At 37.7% G+C, this 25244-nt stretch overlaps 1 protein-coding gene across 4 annotated transcripts in view; it reads left to right on the top strand.

Annotated features, from left to right (window-relative positions):
• Positions 1 to 25244, top strand: part of LOC115220266 (chromodomain-helicase-DNA-binding protein 1) — a 108748-nt gene that overhangs the window by 59530 nt on the left and 23974 nt on the right. For all 4 annotated transcript variants that reach the window (XM_036509862.1, XM_029790373.2, XM_029790375.2 and 1 more), the window contains 14 exons: positions 1356 to 1572; positions 1875 to 1964; positions 3122 to 3312; positions 10389 to 10524; positions 11609 to 11661; positions 13245 to 13548; positions 15502 to 15573; positions 16215 to 16364; positions 17332 to 17480; positions 18672 to 18771; positions 19846 to 19932; positions 21084 to 21135; positions 22597 to 22715; positions 24080 to 24288. In XM_036509862.1, the coding sequence (XP_036365755.1) occupies positions 1356 to 1572; positions 1875 to 1964; positions 3122 to 3312; positions 10389 to 10524; positions 11609 to 11661; positions 13245 to 13548; positions 15502 to 15573; positions 16215 to 16364; positions 17332 to 17480; positions 18672 to 18771; positions 19846 to 19932; positions 21084 to 21135; positions 22597 to 22715; positions 24080 to 24288 (1929 nt within the window). The remainder of the gene's footprint in view (positions 1 to 1355; positions 1573 to 1874; positions 1965 to 3121; positions 3313 to 10388; positions 10525 to 11608; positions 11662 to 13244; positions 13549 to 15501; positions 15574 to 16214; positions 16365 to 17331; positions 17481 to 18671; positions 18772 to 19845; positions 19933 to 21083; positions 21136 to 22596; positions 22716 to 24079; positions 24289 to 25244) is intronic.

The following is a 25244-nucleotide window of genomic DNA, read 5'->3' as shown; positions in this document are numbered from 1 at the left end:
ACAAAAGGGTTAATATACCTGCATTTCAAAGAGAGATTCCACTCTTATCAAAAAGAAGGAAAAACAAAATGATATAACCATGAATAATGGTATTGTTTGTTATTGGTTTCCAACAAGTCCATCATTGGGTTACTATATTTTTGGCAGTGAGAGTGAGAAGTGCATTTAGGTTGCATGTGGATGGTGTCAGTGTGTGGAACATTGGGGAGAGTGTGTTGCTAAAATGACAACAATAGGACACTCTGGTGTGTGTGTGTGTGTGTGTGTGCAGTATATTGATGTTGTTAGGCAGTGATCAGATGTTAGAATGGGTGAAGAGACGGTACTGGCTTTTGCAGTGAGAAAGGGAATGAAAATATTTGGCATATCTCTTGGGGTTTCAGTACTCACTGGTGCAGATAGTTTGGAAAGATAAGTGGTTCAATGTCTGAGTTAGCAATATGAGTGGAATGCAGAAGCCAGGAATTGTTGTGTACATTGAAGTTCCCAAATAGAATGACTTCAGGCATGAAATTATTAATGTATTACGGAGGAAATACAATGAATGCAGAACCTCTTCTAAGGGAAACTTCTTTGTTTCTTATTCATTTCAGTTATTATTTAAAGGTCCTTAAGCAGTGATTTAGTAGAAACAGTAGAGTGTTGGTCTAAATACTTCTCGGTATTGAGTTTTGTTCATCTGATTTCCAAGTTCAAATCTTGCCAAAGTCAACTTTGCCTTTATGAAGTCCAATATTGATAAAATATCGAGAGTCCAATCTGCTGAGTGGTTGGTGTTAGGAAGGGCATCCAACTGTAAAAATCCTGCCAATACAGTCACAGGAGTCTGGTGCAAGCTTCTGCCTGGCCGGCTCCTGTCAAACCATCCCACCCATGCCAGCATGGAAGGCAGACATTAAACGATGAAACAGTTATATGCATTGAGGTTGATATAATCAACTCTATCAATATAAAAGATCTGATGTAATATTGGTTTCAAATTTTAACACAAGGCCAGCAATTTTAGGGAAGTTGATTACATAGACCCCAGTGCTCTACTGATACTTATTTTATTTATTTATTTATTGCCCACACGGGGCTAAACATAGAGTGGACAGGCAAAGGGATTAAGTCAATTACATTGACCCCACTGAAAGGATGACAGGCTAAGTCGACCTCGGAGGAATTTGAACTCGGAATGTAACGGCAGACGAAATACTGCTAAGCATTTTGCCCAGCATGCTAATGACTCTGCCAGCTCGTCACCTTTTGCTGATATGATGAAAGGCAAAGTCAACCATGGCAGAATTTGAACTTGTGCTAACTATCCTACTAGCTTGCTACCTTAAGGTCTGATGATGTTTTTTTGTTTTCAGAGAGAATTCTTGCATTTTGGCTGATGAAATGGGTCTTGGGAAAACTATTCAAACCATTGGATTCCTCTCCACACTCTTCAACACTTTTCAGTTGTATGGACCTTTTTTACTTGTCGTGCCCTTGTCTACAATTGTGGCATGGCAACGAGAATTCAGAAACTGGGCTCCTGAAATTAATGTAGTGATCTACATCGGTGATATTAACAGCAGAAATAAGGTAAGTAAATCAGTAATATTTATGCTTCTAGGACTACCGATTCAAGATGGTGGGTGAATGGAGCTGTTAGAACATCAGACCAGATACCCTGTGGTATTTGTTCTGGCTCTTTGCATTCTGATTTCAGATCCCACCTTGACCTTCTTGGGTGGTAGTGGTAGATTTAATCTATTGCTTGATTCATTACCATTTCCTGACACCATGAGTGCCTTCATGGTTGGGAAACGAGCTTCTTCACTGCTCACTCACGCCTGTATTTTCACAGAATATGCTGAGAAATATTAATATTTTCTTATCCACAGATTCGAGAATATGAATGGTGTCACCCTGGTAATAAACGATTAAAATTCAATGTTATCCTCACCACATATGAAATCTTATTGAAAGATAAGGTAAATGGTTTTCATTTAAAATATTTTCTTTTGATTTTACTTGGTGTAGAAGAGAAATGTTTAATCTGATTGGATAAAATGATTTGATTAGCTTTCCACTTAGTGCTTCTAACCTGGAGACTCTTGCCTTTCAATTCTTCTAGCTACTGAGAATACTTACTAGATCATCTGAGATTGTCTGTGACAGACAGATGTCCTATCCATCCAGTGGCAGATTAATAAGAGAAAAATTCTTAATACTACAGAGATTTAATTTCTTTTTCTTGTGAAAACCCATAATTTAAAATTAATAATAATTTCTTGTCGGCTTACATTTTTCATTTGCTGCTTCTAAATCTTTGGAAAATTCTTCTGGCATACTTTGTTTCATCACCTTTACTGAATGTGAAGTTGCCATCCATTTTTTTCAAGTCTAAAATATTATATAAAAGAAAAAAGTAACAGCAGAGGAAAAAATATACAAACTATTCAGAGAATGCAAATTTCATGTTTACAAAATGTTGACTGATAGTGAAGTCAGGTGTTTATGAATAAAGTGACAATATTTTCATTGATATTCTTACTTAAATATAGATATTCTCTTTTAAATACAGATAGGTTATTATGGGAATTATGGGGAGTCATGGATGGGACAAGTTGTTAATCTAGATCCCCGAAAAGTTTTGGGTAGCATAGAAGACAGGATGGTAATGATAATGCTAAATAATCCTTTGTGGTTATTTGCACCAATATCTACTTCTTCATTTACTGTTCATTGTCCATGCTGGCATAGGCTGGAGGGTTTAACAGGAGCTAGCAAGCTGGAGAACTGCACCAGGCTTTGATTGTTTTGGCTTGGTTTCTTCAGCTGGGTGATCTTCCTAATGCCAACCACGTTACACAGTGTACTGTGTGCTTTTTATGTGACACCAGCACCAGTGCTTTATACATGGCACTAGCGTGGGTGCTTTTTATGTGACACTAGCACGGGGTACTTTTTACTTGGTAGCAGCGTGGCATTATTTTCTACTTTTTGCTTGATCACTTGAAACATTCTAGATCTTTTGAACTAATAAAATGTGTCATATTTATATGTTATGTGTGTGTGTGTGTAAGAGAGAATAATAATTTCTTTCTTGGTTTTTAATTTAATTTGTTTTCATTTTTTATCTTTGTAGTCTTTTCTTGGTAATGTCGGTTGGGCTTTTCTTGGTGTAGATGAAGCTCATCGTTTAAAAAATGATGATTCACTGCTGTATAAATCTTTAAAAGAATTTGATACTAATCACAGAGTGTTGATCACTGGAACACCGTTGCAGAACTCTTTAAAAGAGTTATGGTCCTTACTGCATTTCATTATGCCTGAAAAGTAAGTAATATATGAGCCAACTTTTTTTTGTAGATTTTATTATTTTTCTACCATGTGTTCAGATTTTGTGTGTACATATATATGTATGTCTCTGTATAGTTGTGATTATATTACTTTTGAATTGGCAATATGGCATGGTTTAGCAGTAAGGTGGAGAAGTGAATGATTGTTGGATCAAGTTTTCATTCCCCATTGTAGCAGTCATACTTCAATTACATCACCTGCTGCCATTGGGAAAGACACGACCATATTACAAGCTCATAATCTTTGGCACCCATTATACATGAAGCCTTGAGTCTGTGAAAGAAATCAGTATTACGTGGTAGTTATGAACAATCTAAGGAGCTTTTATCCAGTCACTGGACCTACTAGAAATAGCAACTAAATCTCCTTAAAATCACACACTATCATCTTAAAAAGAAAACATGTTAGATAATGTGTAGTCTTAGATACATTATGTCAGAATAAAAGAGGAGATAGGCGTTGCTAAACTGTTTTTTTTCAAGGTTTGCTCCATCAGATTAAATTCCACCACCATCATTATTAAAGTTACATAAGTAAGGAATTTTGAGACTATTCGTTTATTAATGTATTGTTAGATGTGATAAACACCTAATCATTAATGTATAGTTATTTATTAAAAAAGAAAGAAAAAACCCAATGGCTGTGATTTCATACCAAAACCTGGTGTTTATCTGATCTGTACGAAATTCTCTTCCTGTGTCCCTCTCTCAATTTCTGCCCTGCTCTATTCTTAGGACTAGCACTATGACCTGGCAGCGCCGGGTCATAATGCTAGTGCATGCATATACAGCTGCGTGCGTGTGCACATACACGCGAGTACTGTCCAAATCTCTGACCAATCACATTCAACTAGCTGGCATTCAATTGGCGTATCAAGTTTCGAGCATTTTGATTGGGTTTTGGATAGAAAATTCACAAAAAAGTCACTTCTATTGATTTTTTAATGGCTTTGTTGGGTGACTGGGGAAATGTAAAGATGTGCACGACCACCCATGGACGGTTTTCAATGACCATAGAAATTGCGAGCCCTCTAACTGAAAAATTGTGGATTTGTATAAAGGACACACACGCAGACATTTTGCTGTTCATATATAGAGAGACATTGCTAAAAAAAATTCTAGTGTTAGTCTAATTCATTTTCCTTTAAATCATCTACACACTAGAAAAGCAGAACAGCTTCATCTAATTCCTCACTCTTGAATTGAAAGACGTTTTATTATGTTAGATATTTGGTATTGAGATGAAAATGTATAAGAAATAAATCTATAAATACACTAGCAGAATTGCCCGGCGTTGCTCGGGGCTGAATTGCTTGAAAGTACTGTTAATGATTGCACTGAATTATGATGATTATTCAGGCAAATATTGATATAAGTTTACGGTGGGAGATAAGGACTTAACGATAAAACGTGTGCCATTGCATTGTTTTGGGGGAACCAAATTTCTGATGAGCATTATAAGGGCACCAACTTTAAGTTTGAGAAAGTGTGGTGGTAGTCCGGGGTGCTCAAAGGAATTGAGTGCCTCTATTGGATAGTTGTTGACGTCCTCTGGGTCAGGAGTTGAATCGATAGACTGATATACATAGACTTCCCCAGGAATGAGTTTTAGCATTTCATCATTAATATGGTGAACAGTTTTATTCCTCGGGGCCAGTATAGCCTTTTTGCCAATCCAATCCATATTCTGATAATTAGCTTGTAGATCTGGGAACACTGCATCTCTGAGATCAGAAGGCGTCTTAACAATGGTACAAATGGACTCGATGGCAATATTACCATTTTCATCCCCTGGTATTTTGCTTTCGCCAAGTGCAAGGAGGGTGTGAGGAAATGCTGCTGATGTGATATTATGTCGCATATGAGCACGCAGATTGGTGTGAAGTTTGAGAGTTACTTCCCTTTATTAAAAAAAATATGCATTAAAATGGAAAAAAATGATGGTAAATTATTTGTAAAATCGTAGACTCATCGTAGACGCGCGCTAATACCCAGAAGGGCTCGATATGAATCACGACTATAAGATACCCAGTTTTGGTTAAACTGCATTGCAAAATGTGGGAGTAGTTAGGAATCTAAATCGGAGTAGACAGACACACAACCTTTCTTTTATATATAAATATTTTCGTCCTAAAAAACTTTGTATGGATTGAATGGTTACCTCTATGGAAATATATACACGCACATTATACATACATGTGTGTATAGATGAATATATAAATACATTTAAATATCAGGCTGCTGGAGTTCTGCGATGCAAATGACCTTATAGTCTGCAATACCCACTTCAGGAAACCCACCTCTCACCTAGTCACCTACCGTTCTGGCAGACACACCAGCCAGATTGACTACATCCTTGCCAGAAAAAGGGAAAGAGGGCTGATTATAAATGCCAAAACCTTCCCAAGCGAAGAATGTACTCCCCAACATAGATTAGTAGTTAGCGACTTCAGGATCAGAGCTAAATGGTTGCCCAGAAGAAGACCAGCTTGGAGGAGAAGGGTCTGGAAGCTTAAAGATCCTGCAAATGGACAGAGATTTAGAGACATACTACTCGAAGCCTCTGACGAAATAGAAGGGGATATAGCTTCACTTAATGTGGAAGACAACTGGAGATTCCTACGGGACAATCTGCTGACAGCCACTGACCAGATCTGTGGATGGAGCAAAGTACCATCTCGACCCAGAGTAACATGGTGGTGGAACACTGTGGTTGACAGGGCTATTAGACAAAAGAGACAGGCTTGGAAGGACTGGAAGAACGGTGGTAGCAGGGAATTGTATCAGACAGCCAAAAGGGAAGCTAGGAGACAGGTTTATTTAGCCAGAGGGGAAGCGGATAAGAAAAATTTGCCAATGTTCTGAGCCGTGAGGATGAAAGACTTGAGGTATTTCGTGTTGCAAGACAGTGTGTGAGAGAGAATCGTGATGTGGTAGGAGAGAAGTGTGTTCGCATGGATGATGGTTCACTTGCGCTAAATGAGGATGCAAAGAGAGAGGTTTGGAGATGCCACTATGAAAGGTTGCTGAATAAAGAAAATGAATGGGATAAAGAGAGTCTGCCGAATGTTGACCCAACAGAGGGACCAGCTATCCGAGTTGATAGTTCCGTGGTAGCTAAGGCAATTAGAAGCATGAAGACAGGGAAAGCCCCAGGCCCATCAGGAATTACTGCAGAGATGCTCAAAATATCTGGCAGTGTCAGCTATAACCTAGTCACCCGTATAGTCAACCAGGTGATACACGAAGGAGTCATACCCAATGACTGGTGTAGCAGCATACTAGTCAACTGCTACAAAGGTAAAGGTGATGCCCTGGATACAAATAATTACAGAGGTATCAAGCTGTTGGATCAGGTAATGAAGGTTACGGAGAGGGTCATAGCCCAACTAATTAGAGAGAGAGTTAGTTTAGATGAGATGCAGTTTGGGTTTGTCCCAGGGAAAAGCACCACTGATGCTATATTCCTGGTAAGGCAGCTGCAGGAGAAATACCTAGCCAAAGATAAGCCCCTGTACCTGGCTTTCGTTGACATGGAGAAAGCCTTTGATAGGGTCCCCCGATCCCTCATCTGGTGGTCAATGAGGAAACTAGGGATAGATGAATGGCTGGTGAGGGCTGTGCAAGCCATGTACAGAGATGCCGTAAGTAAGGTTAGAGTTGGCAGCATGTACACAGAAGAATTCAAGGTAGAGGTTGGGGTCAGGGTTCATACTCATCCTATTGAGTCCTCCAGGCATTGTGGAGGAATTCAAGACAGGTTGCCCCTGGGAGCTCCTCTATGCTGACGACCTCGCTCTAATCGCTGAGTCACTATCAGAACTGGAGGAGAAGTTCCAGGTGTGGAAGGAGGTTTAGAATCGAGGGGCCTTAGAGTCAACCTAGCTAAAACCAAAGTACTAATAAGTAGAAAGTTAGAAAATCCACAAATATCCTCAGGAAGATGGCCCTGCTCGATCTGTAGAAAAGGTGTAGGTAGAAACTCTATAAGATGTACCCAGTGTAAGCTATGGACACATAAGAGGTGCAGCAATGTCAAAGGTAGGCTAACTGGGAAGATAGTTTTTGTATGTGGCAGATGCTCTGGAGCATTGACCTCCGAAAATCTGCAGAAAACAACTTCCGTCACTTTCCGGGGGGAAAAACTAGAAGTAGTTGATAGCTTCCGCTATCTAGGTGACCAAGTCAGTAGTGGGGGCGGGTGCGCTGAAAGTGTAACTGCTAGAATAAGAATAGCCTGGGCAAAGTTTAGGGAGCTCTTACCTCTGCTGGTGACTAATGGCCTCTCGCTCAGAGTAAAAGGCAGACTGTATGATGCATGTGTACGAACAGCTATGCTACATGGCAGTGAAACATGGGCCGTGACTGCTGAGGACATGCGTAAGCTTGTGAGGAACGAAGCCAGTATGCTCCGATGGATGTGTAATGTCAGTGTACTTACTCGACAGAGCATTAGCACCTTGAGAGAAATGTTGTACCTAAGAAGCATCAGTTGTTGTGTGCAAGAGAGACGATTGCGCTGGTATGGTCATGTGGCGAGAATGGATGAAGATAGGTGTGTGAGAAAGTGCCAATCCCTAGCAGTTGAGGGAACCCGTGGAAGAGGTAGACCCAGGAAAACCTGGGACGAAGTGGTGAAGCACGACCTTCGGACGTTAGGTCTCACCATGGAAATGACTAGAGACCGAGACCTATGGAAGTATGCTGTGCGTGAGAAGACCCGGCAAGACTAGTGAAGCCATAATCCGTGGCCCCTACCTGGGACGTAGTCAGTCCACCTGTGCATACCTTCCTTCTTGTGACACTTGTGAAGACCTGTTGAGGCAAGTGAGAATCGAATCGAATCAAATCAAATCAAATCGAACCAAATCAAAATAGATGAACATCAATGGAATTCGTATCCTTGTGGTACCAGTGCCGGTGGCACATAAGAAAACTATCCGAACGTGATCGTAGCCAGTACCGCAACGACTGGCCTCCGTGCTGAGGGCACGTAACAAACACCATCCGAGCGTGGCCGTCCGCCAGCCCCGTCTGGCACCTGTGTCGGTGACACATAAGAAAACACCATCCGAGCGTGGCCGTCTGCCAGCCTCGTCTGGCACCTGTGTCGGTGGCACATAAAATCACCCACTACACTCTCGGAGTGGTTGGCGTTAGGAAGGGCATCCAGCTGTAGAAACACTGCCAGATCTGACTGGCCTGGTGCAGCCTTCGGGCTTGCCAGACCCCAGTTGAACCGTCCAACCCATGATAGCATGGAAAGCGGACGTTAAACGATGATGATGATGATCTATATACACTTTTGGGCGATCTTTCTTTTTCTTAGAGATAACTTTAGATCTTATATTCGTCCTAAAAAACTTTGTATGGAGTGAAAGGTTACCTCTATGGAAATATATACACACACATTATACATACATCTGTGTATAGATGAATATATAAATACATTTAAATATCTATATACACTTTTGGGCGATCTTTCTTTTTCTTAGAGATAACTTTAGATCTTATTTTCGTCCTAAAAAACTTTGTATGGAGTGAAAGGTTACCTCTATGGAAATATATACACACACACGTTATACATACATGTGTGCATAGATGAATATATAAATACATTTAAATATCTATATACACTTTTGGGCGATCTTTCTGCTACTTGTATATACTTTAGATCTTATATTCGTCCTAAAAAACTTTGTATGGAGTGAAAGGTTACCGCTATGGAAATATATACACACACATTATACATACATCTGTGTATAGATGAATATATAAATACATTTAAATATCTATATACACTTTTGGGTGATCTTTCTGCTACTTGGATATAGGTCTTATATTCGTCGTAAAAAACTTTCCTGTCACACACTCACGCACACGCACGCACACACACACACACACACACACACACGCATCCTCACACACACACACACTCACACACACGTTAGCTTACAATTTTATTTATATATTTGCGTGTCTATGTGTGTAAAGTGGAAGTGGGAATGTAGAGTGAAATAGTCACTCACTACAGAAAGTGAATTAGTTTCACTTTATTCGTTGCACACTGTGTGTGTGCGTTTGCGTGTGCTGTATCCCACACTAAGAGAAGCATTTGACTCATACACCACAATGTGAGTTTTCTCTAAATTTTGCTTAATTGGGGTTGAAATTTTAAAAAGTGGACCTGTCACGACCCGATGCATTCTACTCTTAAAAATGCTAGGTAAATTGTAATTGAAGAAATCCTATATTGTAGATTTCTATAAGATACAAAGGGAGGCAGATAAAATCTGCCTTTTATAATAAGAGATACAACACACAAAATGTCAGAAATTTGTCTTTTGTTTTGAAGATAATCTCTGTGTTCACTTGTTACACGGAAGAAGAATTGAGATATTATCAGATTAATAATGTTAATTTTCACGTGTTAGAGCTGTGCCTCAACATTTTTGCTCTATGTATCCCTTGAAACTTAAGTAACAACCTTGGTTTGTAGTGTAAAATTATATCTGTCCTCTGATAGAATTGCTAACACTGTTCCTGTTAAATTCAGGTGAAAATCGTTTGCTCTATGAAATTTATTTCTTGCTTCAGTTTAAATTATTTTTTTCCTATTTGGATGAAGTGCTGGATGATGAAAATGGTAGAATGCAAGACAATTCCTTGTGTTTTATGTTATTTTCTCTTCACATTCTAAATTCAGATAGTTTCATCTGTTTGAGGTTGAAAAGAATAAAGTACCAGTCAGTTACTGAGGTGGATCCAGTCAACTACATCCCTTCTCATAAATTCATCTCTTTATGTGAAAGATATTATTTCTTTCTATATGAATGAAAGTTTTTTTTTTGGGGGGGGGGAACATACCTTTCTAGACAAATTTCAAAGTATAATAACCCTGCCATCAAATTATGTCTGATTAACAACCATTTTATTAGAAAGTATAAGAAATCTGATGAAAGGCAACAATTATTCTGAATCTGTTTCATTTTAATTAGAATTTATTTTCAATTTTCAAATTCACTGACTTTAGTGTATTTTACAATTTTACAGATTTGCTAAATGGCAAGAATTTGAAGAACGACATTCCAGTGAAGATAAAACTGGTTTCTCATCTTTGCATAAAGAATTAGAACCATTTTTATTAAGAAGAGTGAAAAAAGATGTAGAGAAGTCTCTACCAGCGAAGGTATGCTTGTTTACAGTTTGACATTAATAGTTTCCATTTAATGGAATATAACTCTACTAATTGCTTATTTTATTCTCACTGAATCAACTCTTTCACAGTTCACAATTACTAGTAATACTCTCTAATGGCTACTACATATAACCATTCTCAAGAATTAGTAATGAATGGATTATTACAAAGTGGAAACTATCATAGTTCATAAGGATACTTTATGCAATTTTTTTTGTTTTTGCATGTTTCTTCATGCCAGCATGGGTTAGATGAATGCATTACTGAGGTGTTGTTTTACTGCTGGATGCCCTTTCTGTTGCTAACCTTTACCTGTTTTTCAAGTAAGGGATCTCTTATTCTGTGTGGCCTCAAAGATGCAAAGCTAGTAGATGATTTGTTGACATGGAAACTGAGAACAATAACAACACTGACTGTATGTCACAACTTGCATAGAAGCAAGTGAGATGTATGCAAATACAAAAATAGGCACACAAGCATACAAATACATATATGTGTATATATGATGGTCTTCTTTCACTTACTGTCTACCAAATCCACTTACAAGGCTTTGGTTGGCCTGCAACTACAGCGGGAAACACTTGCCTCTGGTGCTGCAACAAAAATAGACATTTTAATAATGACTTCAATTTCCTGAACTTGCCAATGTTTTTCTTTTATGCTATCATCACATGCTGCAGAAGAAATGTCACAGGTGGATGTGTTTTTACAGAAACCATCATGAACTAGGCTATGCAGTCCTACATTAAGCCTAATCTTTACATAGTCATAAAGTATCAAAAAGTGGGGTTAAATCAAATATCCAGAAGTTAAATTTCCCAGCTGCTTGCTATGCCTGCACTGTCTGCTGTAAGCACTCCTTTTTAACTAATTTTTATTGCAAAATCCCTTTGATAAGTGTTAACTGTTGTACCAACTGATTTTAGTATCATTATTATTATATGTAAATAACATTATAAGAGAATGACTGCCGCTTGCATGTGACTATTCTAGTTGTATGTTTCATTGTCACCTTAATATTTTTATAAGATTTAAAAAAAAATATATAAATTGTTTTTATTTTTTCTAATTTCAGGTAGAACGAATTCTCAGAGTTGAAATGTCTTCTATTCAGAAACAATATTATAAGTAATTTGAATTCATTTTTATTTATTTACTTAAGCCCTTTGCTCTCTATGGAGCAGGGGCCATTCATGATTTTTCTCCACTTTTCTCTACTCTGGGCTGTCTTTTCTGGTTCTCTCCAGTTAGATCCTTGCTTTTACTCTCTTTTTGCTGCACTTCATCATGTGTTTCCCCGGTGGGTATGCCTCCCTCCTTTGGGCCTTGTTGGTTTTGAATTGTCATCAATGCCTTTGTAACTTTGCCTTTTTTTCTGGGTAGGGCTGTTGGCCCTATGCAAACCCATTTTTACCTCTGGGGAAGAGGCAGTCCATACTAATCTGACCCCTATCCTTTGATATGTCCAACATGGGAGGTCCTGAGCAGAGGTTTGTGCTCTGTTGGTATAGTTATCAGGGTCATTAAGGCACGCAAGTTACCATATCACAACAACTGGACCTTGTGTTGGGTTTTTATTATTTACTTATATTAAAAGGCAGTGAACTGGTAGAATTGTTAGTGCATTGGTCAAAATGTATTTCTTCTGGTTATATACATTCTGAGTTCAAACCTCACCGAGGTCAACTTTGCCTTTTGTTTTTTTGAGGTTGATGAAATGAAGCCCCATTCAAGTCCTGGGCTTGGTATAATCGGCTCCCTGCTCCTGCACCGAAATTTGAAACAATTATTTACTTCAATTTAAAGGTGATGGATGGCAGAAATGGTAAAGCAATGGACAAAATACCTTACAAGTCTGTAGTCGTGTCCTTGCATGTTCTGACTTAAAACTCTGCTGGGGGTTGACACTAGAGTACTGTGACTGATGTGATTAGCCATATCCCAGTTCCCAAATGTGTGGCTCCATGCCTGTTGGAAATCATTATTTACTTGGCTGCAAATTGGCATGGTTATCAGGTAACTGGATAGGATACCTTGTATTATTATTTGTTCTGATTGTATAGGTCCTGAGTTCAAATTTTGGCAAAGCTAACTTTGCCTTTCATCCTTTCAAGAGTTGTTTTAAAAAAAGCATTACTCCATGGCTGTGGATTGGTGTAATTCTAAGAAAGTTAGAATGAATGCCTTGTGGTATCTGCACTGATTCTTTGCATCTTGTTTTCAAATCCCACCACAGCCTACTTGAGTGGTAGACTTAATCCATTACCCAAAGGGTGAATGTCACCAAAGTCATTTTGGCTGCCTTAGCAGAGTCCATTCTGTTGCAAGCATTCGGGCCAAAATTCCCATTGGAGAATCCCCCTACTCATTCCCTCCCTCACTAGTTTTGGAGGCCCTGTGAAGAATTTGTTGACAAGAGAACTGATGACAACACTGACTATATGTTGCAACTGTCATAGAAGTGAGATGTATAGAAACATAGACAGGCTTACATATACATATATGTATGTATATATATATACAATGGTCCCCTTTCACTTTCTGTTTACCAAATCCACTTACAAGGCTTCCTTCTTGATTCAAAAAAAAAGAGAGCAAGAAAAAAATTGTTAAAAATAGTTTCTACTGCATAGAATTTAATTGTTTACACTTTCCTGAATATCTTAACATATGTGACAAATACTTGAATCATTTCACTTTTCTGTTGCCAGGTGGATTTTGACGAAAAACTACAAGGCACTGAGTAAAGGAGTGAAGGGTAGTGTGAGTAGCTTTGTGAACATAGTGATGGAGTTGAAGAAGTGTTGCAATCATGCACAACTGATACGTATTGAAGAAAACTTGAAATTTGATAAGCTACAGATGTTAATAAGAGGCAGTGGCAAATTGTTATTATTGGACAAACTATTGGTGAAGTTGAGAGAAAATGGCCATCGAGTATTAATCTTCTCACAGATGGTGCGCATGTTGGATATTCTTGCAGAGTATCTTATGCTCAAGCATTTCCCATTTCAAGTATGTTGACATGTTTTTGTTATTCTTTTTTTAAAAATTAAATTGATTTTATAAGTTTGTCTAATTTGAATTTATTATTGTTCTTGTAGTTCAGTTTTCTTCTGCTGCATTGTATAACTGTGAAGTGGGATGATTTGGGGGAGCACTTTGTTCGGTTTAGTGTAATGTCTAGCATAAGAATTGTAATATTATTTGACTCTTGAGATTTGGGAGTTGAGGTCTGAATCCATGAACGTGTAGTTGATAGACTATCAGAGTTTCTTATCTAAAGGTCCATGGAACTTCGGTTATTTATGATTTGTGTCTGAAAGCTCTACACAAAAAAGCATTTACTAAAAGAGCTGCTTGACGGAAAAGAAAAGGTTTTAGATAAACCAAGTTAGGTTAACCATGGATAATGGTGAAATTTGAAGACAGGTGAAATGCTATAGAGAATGGCAAACACTTTCATGACCATCATTTTATGTCTGTGTTTTCATGCTGGCATGGGTTGGATGAGTTTTCCAAGGCAGTGTTTTATAGCAAAATGCCCTTTGTATCACCAAAGCTTTTAGGTACCTAGTATGATAGATAGTAATGCTTATTCTAAATATTTTACAGAAGTGGGGACATTGTAGTAGGATGCATGTTTTGACATAGCAGTGCAGGACCTTAGCAATAACTACTCTGTCACATTGACTGTGATAGTTACTATGAAAATCATTCAGTTTAAAAAAAAATCCACAAAGAATCTTGCCAAACAAAGTATCCTCCCAGTTCATTCCAGTTTGGAAGAGGAAAAGAACTTGCTATGTGATCATCGAGAGGTTTGCCTCTCAACCACAGAGTTTCAGGTTCAACTACACTGCATGGTACCTTGGGCAAGGGTCTTCTACTAAAGTCCTAGGCCAGGATACTAAAACAAGCCTGCTTTATATATATATAATGTGTATGTGCATGCATGTATGTATACACACACACATGCACATATATGTGTGTGTTGGTGTCACCTTCAGTTGTCATTGTAAGAAGTGTCATTTTCTGTATTCTGTGAAAACTTGTCTGGTGTTGAGGAAATATTACTCTATGTGAAAACTAGTGAGGGTTGGAGACAGGAAGGGCATCTGCTCGTAGAAAATCTGTCACATAAACTTCCTCCGACCCATGCAAGCATGGAAAAGTAGGAGGGGTTTATGATAGTAATGCTTAAATGTTTATGATGGGATGAAGCTGTTTATGATGATTAGATATTTTGTGAAGCAATATTATTTTAACAAGCAACACACTATGATTGGATGCAGGTTAGGAAAAAAAGTTCTCTTTGCAACTACATGGGTTTGGTTTTAATACAGCTGCTTGGCACCTTGGGCAAGTTCCTTTTAGCATAGCCTCAGCTTGAGTGATGTAAATGGTTAATGGAAACTGGTCAGAATCCAGTTGGAGGAAGGATTCTGTTCTTGGGTGCTAGATTTAACTGGTCACCCAACTTAATACTACCACCTGGCCCCATGGGTGTCTTAAGTTGTGTTCCCAGTTTCAGAACAATTTCATCCCTTCCACCTGTCAATCTCAAAATTCCTTAAAAGAGTCATTGAAACTGCCCTTCCTACTCTGATAAAGCCATTAAAAAATACAAAACATCTTTCTCATAACATACAAAATGACAAGAGTCAGTCCATCAACTCCACTTGTTTTTGCTATAAGTAAGACCAGATTATTCTTCTCAAGAATATATAATATATACTTTTATTGGTGAGATTAAGATTTTTTTCACATAATTCTAATTAAAATCCTACTTACTCTTGTATATTGTCAGAATTGTTTTATTTTTATTAAGCATAATTTTTTTATCTTGTGTCATCCTATTTTTATCAGGCATTGTTTAGAAAAAAAAAGGTACTTTCTATGCCTGAGAAATTCGTTAGCCCTTTATGTGGATTTTTATTTAAATTAGTGTTATTTTGTTATTGCCAGAGACTAGATGGGTCCATACGTGGAGATCTTCGTAAACAAGCCCTTGATCATTTCAATGCTGAAGGTTCTGTCGTAAGTATTTATTTCCTTCTAAATTCTTACCTCACTAAGCTACCTAGGGTTCATTGTGTTGGAGAAGTCCTTTGACTGGGTACCACATTGTTGTTTTGATGGTGGGATCACTAAGAAAACTAGCTGTAGTCCAATGGCTTGGATTGAATGGCTGTGCAAATTATGTTGAGAAATGCATGATTAGAGTTAGCAGTGAGTTTAGCTTGTAATTTAACATGCAGATAGATGTTCATCAGGGTTCAGTTCCCTCTCCTCTCCTTTTTATTCTATTTTCCAAGGCCATAAAAGAGGAATTTAAGACTATGTCCAAGTGAATTCTGTATGCCAATGACCTAGCTTTTTCTTAGCTGAATCTATTGAAGAATTCAAGAAGAAACTTCAAATGTGGAAATAAGCCTATAACCACATGGTCTCAAGATACTAGCAGACAAAACTTTTAGTTAGCAAATCAAGATCCTATGGCAATCAGAGAGGTGGCCATGTTCAGTGTGCAGGAAAGAACACAACACACTCCTCAGAGCCATTGAATCCTGTCTAACTGTTCATCCCATGTCAACCTGGAAGAAGGATGTTGAAAGATGATGATTCAATTCTAGTCAGTATGTTGATAAAACTTTATTTGTTTTCTTTCTTCACCACAGGATTTCTGCTTCCTTTTGTCTACTCGGGCTGGTGGACTTGGTGTAAATTTGGCTACTGCAGACACCGTCATTATATTCGACAGTGATTGGAACCCTCAGAATGACTTACAAGCACAAGCACGTGCCCACAGGATTGGACAAAAAAATCAGGTAAGGGACTGAGACGTCTTTAATTGTTCAGCATTTAAACCGGCCATACCTGGCCCAAATATTCCACCTGTTTTATGCTCAAACCAGCCAGATCTGACATCTCATACCTACCCTACAATGTCATTCCAAAAATAAACAATCACATCATAAAAAAATCTTGAAGCTATGAGATGATTCAAAATAAAGCAAGTAAATAAGCATTGCATTTGACAGAGCAATCTGATTGTTAATGTGTTAAAATAATTATGAAAAACATTTTATTTTTGTTTGTATTGATTTATTTAATTAAGAAATAAGTTAGATGGAGAATGCTCTACTAATGACTTTTTTGGAACAATTGGGATTTAACTGGGTGGTGGTTAACTCTGTTCTGTTTGATTTTTTTTTTTTTTTGTAAGGGGTAGGTTTTAAGGTAAAAAAACATGATGAGAAAGTAGTTTCAGAAGATAGGGCAAACTGTTGAGTGCTATAGAAATATCTTCATGTTTTCCATATGCAAATCTATATTCCATCCATCCACCTTTTCTACCCATTATTCCTGGTAGGGTTTTGTTGGGGTAGGGTCCTCAGGCACCTCCACCATAGGTTCCTATCAGAAGTAGCTGTCATTAGACTTTCCAGCTGGATTCCCAAATATTGCCAACTGAAACTGAATATTATCCAACCGTCTCAATTTTGGTATACCTCTAGGTTTCCTGCCAGTTAGCTTGGCTTGAAGAATCCATCTTGTGATTCCTTTCTGCAACATTCTGATCTTGTCCGTTGTACTAGAGCTGTGATGTCTCAGTGAAGAGAAGTAATGGCTCCATACTCACAAGAAAAAACATGAATGATATAGTCTTGTAAGATATTCATTATGGGTATTAGAATAGGCTGAGCAGTCTTAGTGTTCTGTCTTTGGCAGTAATTAAAGAAGGAACTAAAAAAAGTTTCAAAGAGTTTGTTTAATTCCTACTTGTTATTTCAGGTGAGTGTCTACCGATTAGTGACGAAAGGTAGTGTTGAAGAAAACATTGTGGAACGTGCGAAGAAGAAAATGGTGTTGGATCACTTAATCATTCAAAGCATGGACACGACAGGCCGTACTGTGTTGAGCCGAGGAAATGTGCCCTCAAGGTTGGTTTTTAGTCTTTTTTGCTTATTTGGTTATTGTAGGTAGCAGAATAAGTAGAGCAATGCACAAAATGGCTCATGATGTTTAGTTGGCAATGAATTAGTTGAGTCATTTGGGGCATCGGATAGAAAGCTTTGTGGTATTTGTTCCTAAGTTCAAATACTGACATGGTTGACTTTTTCTTCCATCCTTTTGAGGTTGATTAAACCAATCCAGGACAGTTGCTTGGCCAAACTGTGAGAGTGTTGAAGAAGATGCTGTGCAGTATCTGTTACAACATTTTGCTTTGTGTTGGTAGCACCTGCAACAACTCTGGTACCAAGAACCCTAAAGTGGCAGTCCTTCTCTTAGACAACAATAGTGGCGTTGAGAGGAGAGACTTGCATGCAAGTGCAATTATCTGTCTTCCACACATTCCACAATAAAAAGCAAACAAAAAGTCCTTGTCAAGGCCTGCAAATGAATGGTCAGCCTTGACTGGAGGAGGCCCACATAAATTTGGTTACTGGCCTCATTGGCAATAACTTTGTCATCCTTTTAAGAGTTATAGAATAAAGTACCAGTCAGGTATCAGGTTGATATAATTGACTATACCCTTCCACATGTGTGATCTTGCATCATCATCATCATCGTCGTTTTATATCTGCTTTCCATTCTGGTATGAATTTGACTGAGGACTGGTGAACCAGGAGGCTGCACCAGGTTCCAGTCTGATCTGGCAATGTTTCTACAGCTGGATGCACTTCCTAATGCCAACCACTCCAAGAGTGTAGCAGGTGCTTTTTATGTGCCGCCGTCATGAGGGCCAGTCAGGCAGCTCCTGGCATTGACCATGCTCAAATAGTGCTTTTTATGTTCCACCAACCAGCAGAAGAGCCAGTCCAGTTGGACTGACATCGATCATGCTTGAATGATGTTTTTATGTGCCTCCGGTACTAGAATTCATTAGTTTTTTTCTTTCCATTATTTGTTTCTTTTGTTATATATATATATATGTGTATGAGTGAGTTGAGGAAATAACTGGGTCTCATACACATATAAATTCACTGTGTGTGTGTGCGTGCAATCATGCGCATGCTTCTTTTCTTAACCATATGTAGTCTATATATATATTTTCTGTGATGCCTTTCTCAGTTTGCTATGATTTTAAAATGATATGTTTTAAAATTTTATATTTAATACATAATTTTCAGTAATAATACCCCATTTAATAAAGAGGAATTGGCTGCCATTCTGAAATTTGGTGCTGAAGATCTCTTTGGTGAAGATGAAGAGGAGGACGATGAACCTCAAGTAAGTAACTCTTTGAACACTTATAATTAATTAATCAATTAATAGTTGCTTCCTTCATATGCCCTCAGTTTTTAGTACCATCAAAATGTTAATCAGAACCAAATAATATTTTTATAATGCTCTGTAGTTTTATTTCATGAAAATGCAATGAGTAACCCTAAGTGCTTAATCTCACAACCACTGTACCTTATATTTAGTGAAAGTGAAAGTTGACTACATTATTAAGTTCATTCATTCTCAGCTTCACTAAGTGGTGGTGATGATTGACTAGACTAGAAAATAATCCTTCATTTTTATTATCTCTATTGTATAGGAAGTACTGTGGAAGCACAATGGCCCGGTGGTTAGGGCAGCAGACTTGTAGTCGTAGAACTGCGGTTTTGATTCCCAGATTGAGTGTTGTGAGTGTTTACTGAGTGAAAACACCTAAAGCTCCACGAGGCTCTGGCAGGGAGTGGTGGCGAACCCTGCTGTACTCTTTCACCACAACTTTCTCTCACTCATTCTTCCTGTTTCTATTGTACTTGTATTTCAAAGGGCCAGCCTTGTCACGCTGAATCTCGTGTCTGTGGAGTGCTCAGCCACTTGCACATTAATTTCATGAGCAGGTTGCTCTCTTGATCGGATCAACTGAAACCCTTGTCATAACCGATGGAGTGCTATGACGACGACATGAAGTACAAAGGAAGACTTAACCCAAACATTACAAACTAATTACATATTTTTATCAAATTTACAGTACTTCTACAGTTAACAGGAGTGAAATTTTTCATCCTGTGATATTTACTATTTACTGCTATATGAACAAACTGTTAAAGTGTTAAATATTTTGGTTATGGTCAAATTTTAGCACCAGAGGCGAGACTACACACTAATTGTTGCTCTCAGTTGCTCGTGTAGTGTCTTATTGACTAAACTATTCACAGATTTTGATGTCAGGTGGAAAGAATGCATTAGTGATTTGAGGAGCAAGTGGAAGGATTGCACATGTACAATATCAGTTATTGCTATGGCAATCTTAATGAGTTGTTGTTACTGGATCACTAATTATTGGATCGTCTGTTTATTTATTAGGTTGACATTGATCACATTCTCCAGAGTGCTGAAACGAGAGATACTGATACCTCAAGTGCCGGTGACGAACTTCTTTCTCAGTTCAAAGTAAGTTACTTTTTGATCAACATTTGTTGGCCCTCAGCCACGATCTTACCAGCTTCATAATTATGGAATGTAGCGGTTTACATTTACCTTTCTCATGAAATCTTTTTAATTTTGGAATTCGTATGTGACTTGATGTTGTGGAAATAATGTGTTTGACTGACTGTTGTAGGAATTGTTTATATAACTGAATATTTGGCTGAATACTGCAAAAAATATATGTAGATGAATATTGTGCATATTTTGTATTGTTGTGTGTGTGTGTGTGTGTGTGTATACTGGGGCCCCCACAAGTATCTGTTAATTACAGTTGTAGCTGGTTAAATTTAAAACCAATCAATACCAATCAGCATACAGAGTAGAATATTTTCCCTTTCCACTATCTGTACAGAAAGTTTGTATAGTTTTATGGATTTTGATCTGAAATTAGTAAGAAGTGTGTGTAAGAATGAGCCACCATTTTTTCATTTTGTTTGTATTCCAATGAAATGTACTCAGGGTGGAATGATGAAGTCAAATATTTTATATTGTGTGTGTGAGTGTGCCTGAAAAGTTGTATGGCCCAGTGGTTGGGCTGTTGATACTCACAATCGCAAGTTTGTGGTTTTATTTCTCAGACTGATGTGTTCTTGAGCAGAATACTTCATTTTGTGTTGTTCCTGTCCATTCAGCTGAAATTAGGGTCAGGGAGATCAACTCTGACAAACTAGGGTCTGTTTAGGGTGTAATATTGTAGTCTCCATTGCTTATATACCATGGAAACTAGAGTAAGTGCAAACTTAAATGAACCTGTAGGCTGCTTATACACCTAAGATATGTATGCGCATACACATAGATATACTTATGTACATGCACATATATATATATATATATATATATATATATATATATATATAAATATAAATAAATGAAAGAATGGAGTTGAACGACGAATTAACAAAATTCCTTTATTTTATTTTTGACATGTTTCGAAGGCTGCATATTCCTAATTTCGAAGGAATAAGGGGTGCATTATGCCGCCTTCTCATCAGAAAAAGTAAGGAACTTATGTCAGCATCAAGATGCACAAAAAATATATATATATATATACACACACACACACACGCACGCACACATATATAAATATATATATTTATATATATAATTTTTTGTAGGTTGTAAGCTTTGATAATTTGGAAGAAGATGAACCAATAAAACCAGCTATGGGTAAGTTGTTTTTGATGTTTTATCTCCTGGTCAGCCCTGGATCCCTAGTGGCTGGTAGCATAACCATTCTCTCCTTTCAGGTATAGTTTATCTTAGACTGTATTATTTCACATGTCCTTGGGTTTAACTCCAGCCTGGGTTGGATTTGTACCATTGATCCTTCCAGTGTGGTCCTGCTGTTAGGCATAAAAACATTTTATGCCACAGACTTTACCTGACTGTTTAGCAGAGACTCATCCACCCACACTCTCCAACCATTACCATGTTGTCTTCTTATTCTGCTTTTTCTACTGCTACATTGCTGTGGCTTCTGCCCTTTGGGGCTGTTTGCCCTCAGACTACCTCCACTCAGGTCCAGTCATTATCTATTATGTAACCTCTCCCTTTCAAAGCATAGCTCTAACAGTTTCCCTCCCATTCTTTGTCCTCAGAACATCCTTCTCCCCATACCCAGAAATTCCCATTCTGTCCTTGATTCTCCTACAACTTTTCATGAAAAATATCAACTGGGTCATTTCCTCTGGGTTTTAGAGGGCTTGCAAAGAAAGGTCATGGCCTCAGTCCTTTCCTCCAGACCCAGCTGTTAAAAATAATAAAAAGTATCCCATGGTTAGTTGGTCGTTTCCATCTAGATTAGTGGTTTTATATCAGTGTAAGCTAGCAGTTTATTTTTCATACACTGAAATTTTCTGTTTTTACACAACTAAAACTTATCATCATTTAATCCTTTAGCATTTAATCCGGCCTTATCCAGCCCAACTATTCTATTTTTTACATTAAAACTGACCAGGTCTACTCTCTGACACCTAACCTACAATGTCATTCTAGAAATATACCATTGACATCTTGAAGCTACAAGGTAATCAGTGATTAATTGAAAACCATATGAATGAATACGCAATACATTTAATTTAGAAATCTGAATGCTAAAGAGTTAATGTCTGTTTCCCATGCTGGCATGGGTTGGATGGTTTGACTGGTGCTGGTTAGCTGGGGAGCTGTCCACACTCTGATTGTTTGTTGTGGCATGGTTTCTATGCTGGATGCCCTTCCTGACATCAACTGCTTTACCAGGTGCTTTTTACTTTCCACCGGCATGGGTGCGTTTATGGCACAAGTGCATTTTACATGGCACTGGCTCCTGTAAAGGACAAGCCTGTATGTATGGATGAATTTTATTTAGCTTGATGTGTTTTCTCAAGTACCGCAAATTGCCACAACCTCTGAACCTTTACTTATTTTTCTTCATTTATATTTTGTAATTTGCATAAGGTTTTTACAATTATCATTCAGCCTGTTGTAAAGCTTTCTATAATTAATAATTTCAACTTTTTGTCAAAAACTATTTTACCAATGTCAAAATGAAGAAAGTGATCGTAAAAATAGTTTCAAAAAGAAAATGGTTTGTCATTTCACCGAGATTTGTTGTGTTTTTAAAACTTACTTTTTCTTTTGTTTTAGGTAGAGACTGGGAGTCTATTATACCAGAAGATGACCGACAAAGGGTGGAAGAGGAGGAGAGACAAAAGCATATGTTAGAGCTCAATCTGCCTCCTCGGATAAGGAAATCTATCCATCAGGTATAGAAGGATGGATTTAGTCTCAACTTTTATAAAAATTATTTTAAAAACATCATTAATTGGAATTTGGATGAAATGTTTAGAAAATCATTGTAATACATTTTTGCAATTTTGTTTTTCATTTTGTTTTTGATAAGATTAATATGGATGTTTTTGAAGTATATATATATATATATTCAGTTAACTTTTGTGCATATCTATTTATGTGAAAAGCATTCAAGTGAGGTTGTTGCCAGTGCCACTTGACTGGCTCCTGTGCAGGTGGCACGTAAAAAACGCCACTTGTGCATGGCTGTTGCCAGTACCGCCTGACTGGCCCTCATGCTGGTGGTACATAAAATCACCCACTACACTCTCGGAGTGGTTGGCGTTAGGAAGGGCATCCAGCTGTAGAAACTCTGCCAGATCAGATTGGAGCCTGGTGCAGCCATCTGGTTCGCCAGTCCTCAATCAAATCGTCCAACCCATTCTAGCATGGAAAGCGGACGTTAAACGATGATGATGATGTATTAATCAAACTTTTTTAAACCAGTTCAGATATATTTGTGATATATTCGATCTTCTAAAGGCCATTTTTCACTGCAGTTTGCAATGAAGAAAATACTTACTTTTGGCAAAAGGTGTTGAAACACCATCTGTCATCCAGTGGTGTCCTCAAGTTGACCGATAAATTCATTTCTGGCTTTTTAGCTATCATCAATACCAGGTCTACGTAGAGAGACAGTCCTGAGATAACTTTTGAAGCTAAAACCTCCCTTCATAAAAATTCACCAGTTCCTGTGATCAACTGCCAGGCTAGAATGTTATTATATATTATGCACTCTCTAAGCAATGTGCATGGCCTAAGTCTATAGCAGAAGACAGTTGCCCAAGGTGCCACACAGTGTGACTGAACCTGAAACCATGTGACTGCAAATTGAGCTTCTTAACCACACAACTACACCTAACTTGTGTGACACATTTTGTTTATTCTAGTTTCACTTTATTGCCTGGGGCATTTGCTTGGGTTGTTACGATTGAATGCCCTTCCTGTTGCCAACTGCTGCAGTGAATTTATCTTGATACTAGCAATACAAAAATTCTTAAGAGTTTTGGGAGCTGGCTATAATTAAGGAAAATGTTTTGAACGTCTTTGAGTGCAAAATTGTGAAACATATTGGCCTGTTTAACATGGACACTTTCACTGAAGGCGTTCACTTCACCAGCCTGAAACCTCTAGCCAGTGCGATGTTTGCCTTCCTGCATTGACAATTATGTGTAGTAGTAAATTATGTGTGTGCATGCACATGTGCATCTTACATTACTTATAAGTTACTTGGTTCACTAAACAAGGGTTTTATTGTGTTCCCAATAATATCGAACAGATTCAGATGGATTCCGATGAAGAAAAGAAAGGACGGAAGAAAGAGAAAGATAGAGATGACTCAGAAAGTTCTGAAGAAGATGATGATGACAAACCTCGTAAAAGAGGTCGACCAAGAACTGTGAACAGGGATACTATCAAGGGTTTCACTGATGCTGAAGTTCGTAGATTTGTCAAAAGTTACAAGAAAATTCCTGATGCTATTAACAGGTGATTGTTGTTGTTTTTATTATAGAAGATAAAATGGTAGTGAGGTCGAAGGGATGAACTTCTAACCATATAATTCTGTGTTCAAACTTTACTACTTCTCTACTTCTGCCAGTTTGCATGAGTCAATTCCTGTTTTAGAAAACCTGTGATAAAACACATTCTAGCAGTACACTAGTTTTTAGGAATGAACTACATTGAATGACATTAACTCTTTTGGCATTTAAAATATCTGACCAAAATATTCTACTTGTTTAATATTCAAACGAACCAATCCTGGCCTCTCACACCTACCCTACTATGTCATTCTAAAAACAAACAACTGCATTATTGAAGTCTCACAACTATGAAATAAATGCAGGATTAATTCAAAACTATGTGAATAACTATGCTTTGCATTAAACAGAGCAATCTGAATGTTAACCCTTTCGTTACTGTATTTATTTTGAGATGTTCTGTGTTTCTTTGAATTAATTTTAAATATGACTAAAGAATTTAGTAAAATAACTTAGTTATCATTAAGCTGGTGTTAGGACTAAGGTTTGGTGGAATATTTTAATTCAGACATTTGTACTACAGAGCCAGAGTCAGTTTCAGCTGGGTTGGTATCGAAAGGGTAAAGAGTTAATGTATCTTTTCTTTATTTAAGATTGTAGTGTGTAATTTGAGACTGTGTACTGGCTCTATTATGGTTTTGTTATATATTCTTATATATTATGATGGTGTTGCTGTGTGGAAGGTGTTTATAAGCTATTTAAGAAACACACAAAATTTGTTAGATTCACCTCAACATTTAAATTTAATTTGTCAGAATATTTTCTTCGCTTTGAAACCGCGACCTGTTCACTGATAGAATTCGGTGCTGCATCACGGAATTTTGTCAGTGAAGAGGTCGCGGTCTCAAAGCGACGAAAATATTTTGACAAATTAAATTTAAATGTTGAGGTGAATCAAACGGA

Source organism: Octopus sinensis, linkage group LG16 (genome assembly GCF_006345805.1).
Source record: "Octopus sinensis linkage group LG16, ASM634580v1, whole genome shotgun sequence".
In the NCBI taxonomy this organism is placed as follows: Eukaryota; Metazoa; Mollusca; class Cephalopoda; order Octopoda; family Octopodidae; genus Octopus; species Octopus sinensis.
Note: the sequence above shows the minus strand (reverse complement) of the source record. Positions and strands in the feature narration are given on the sequence as shown.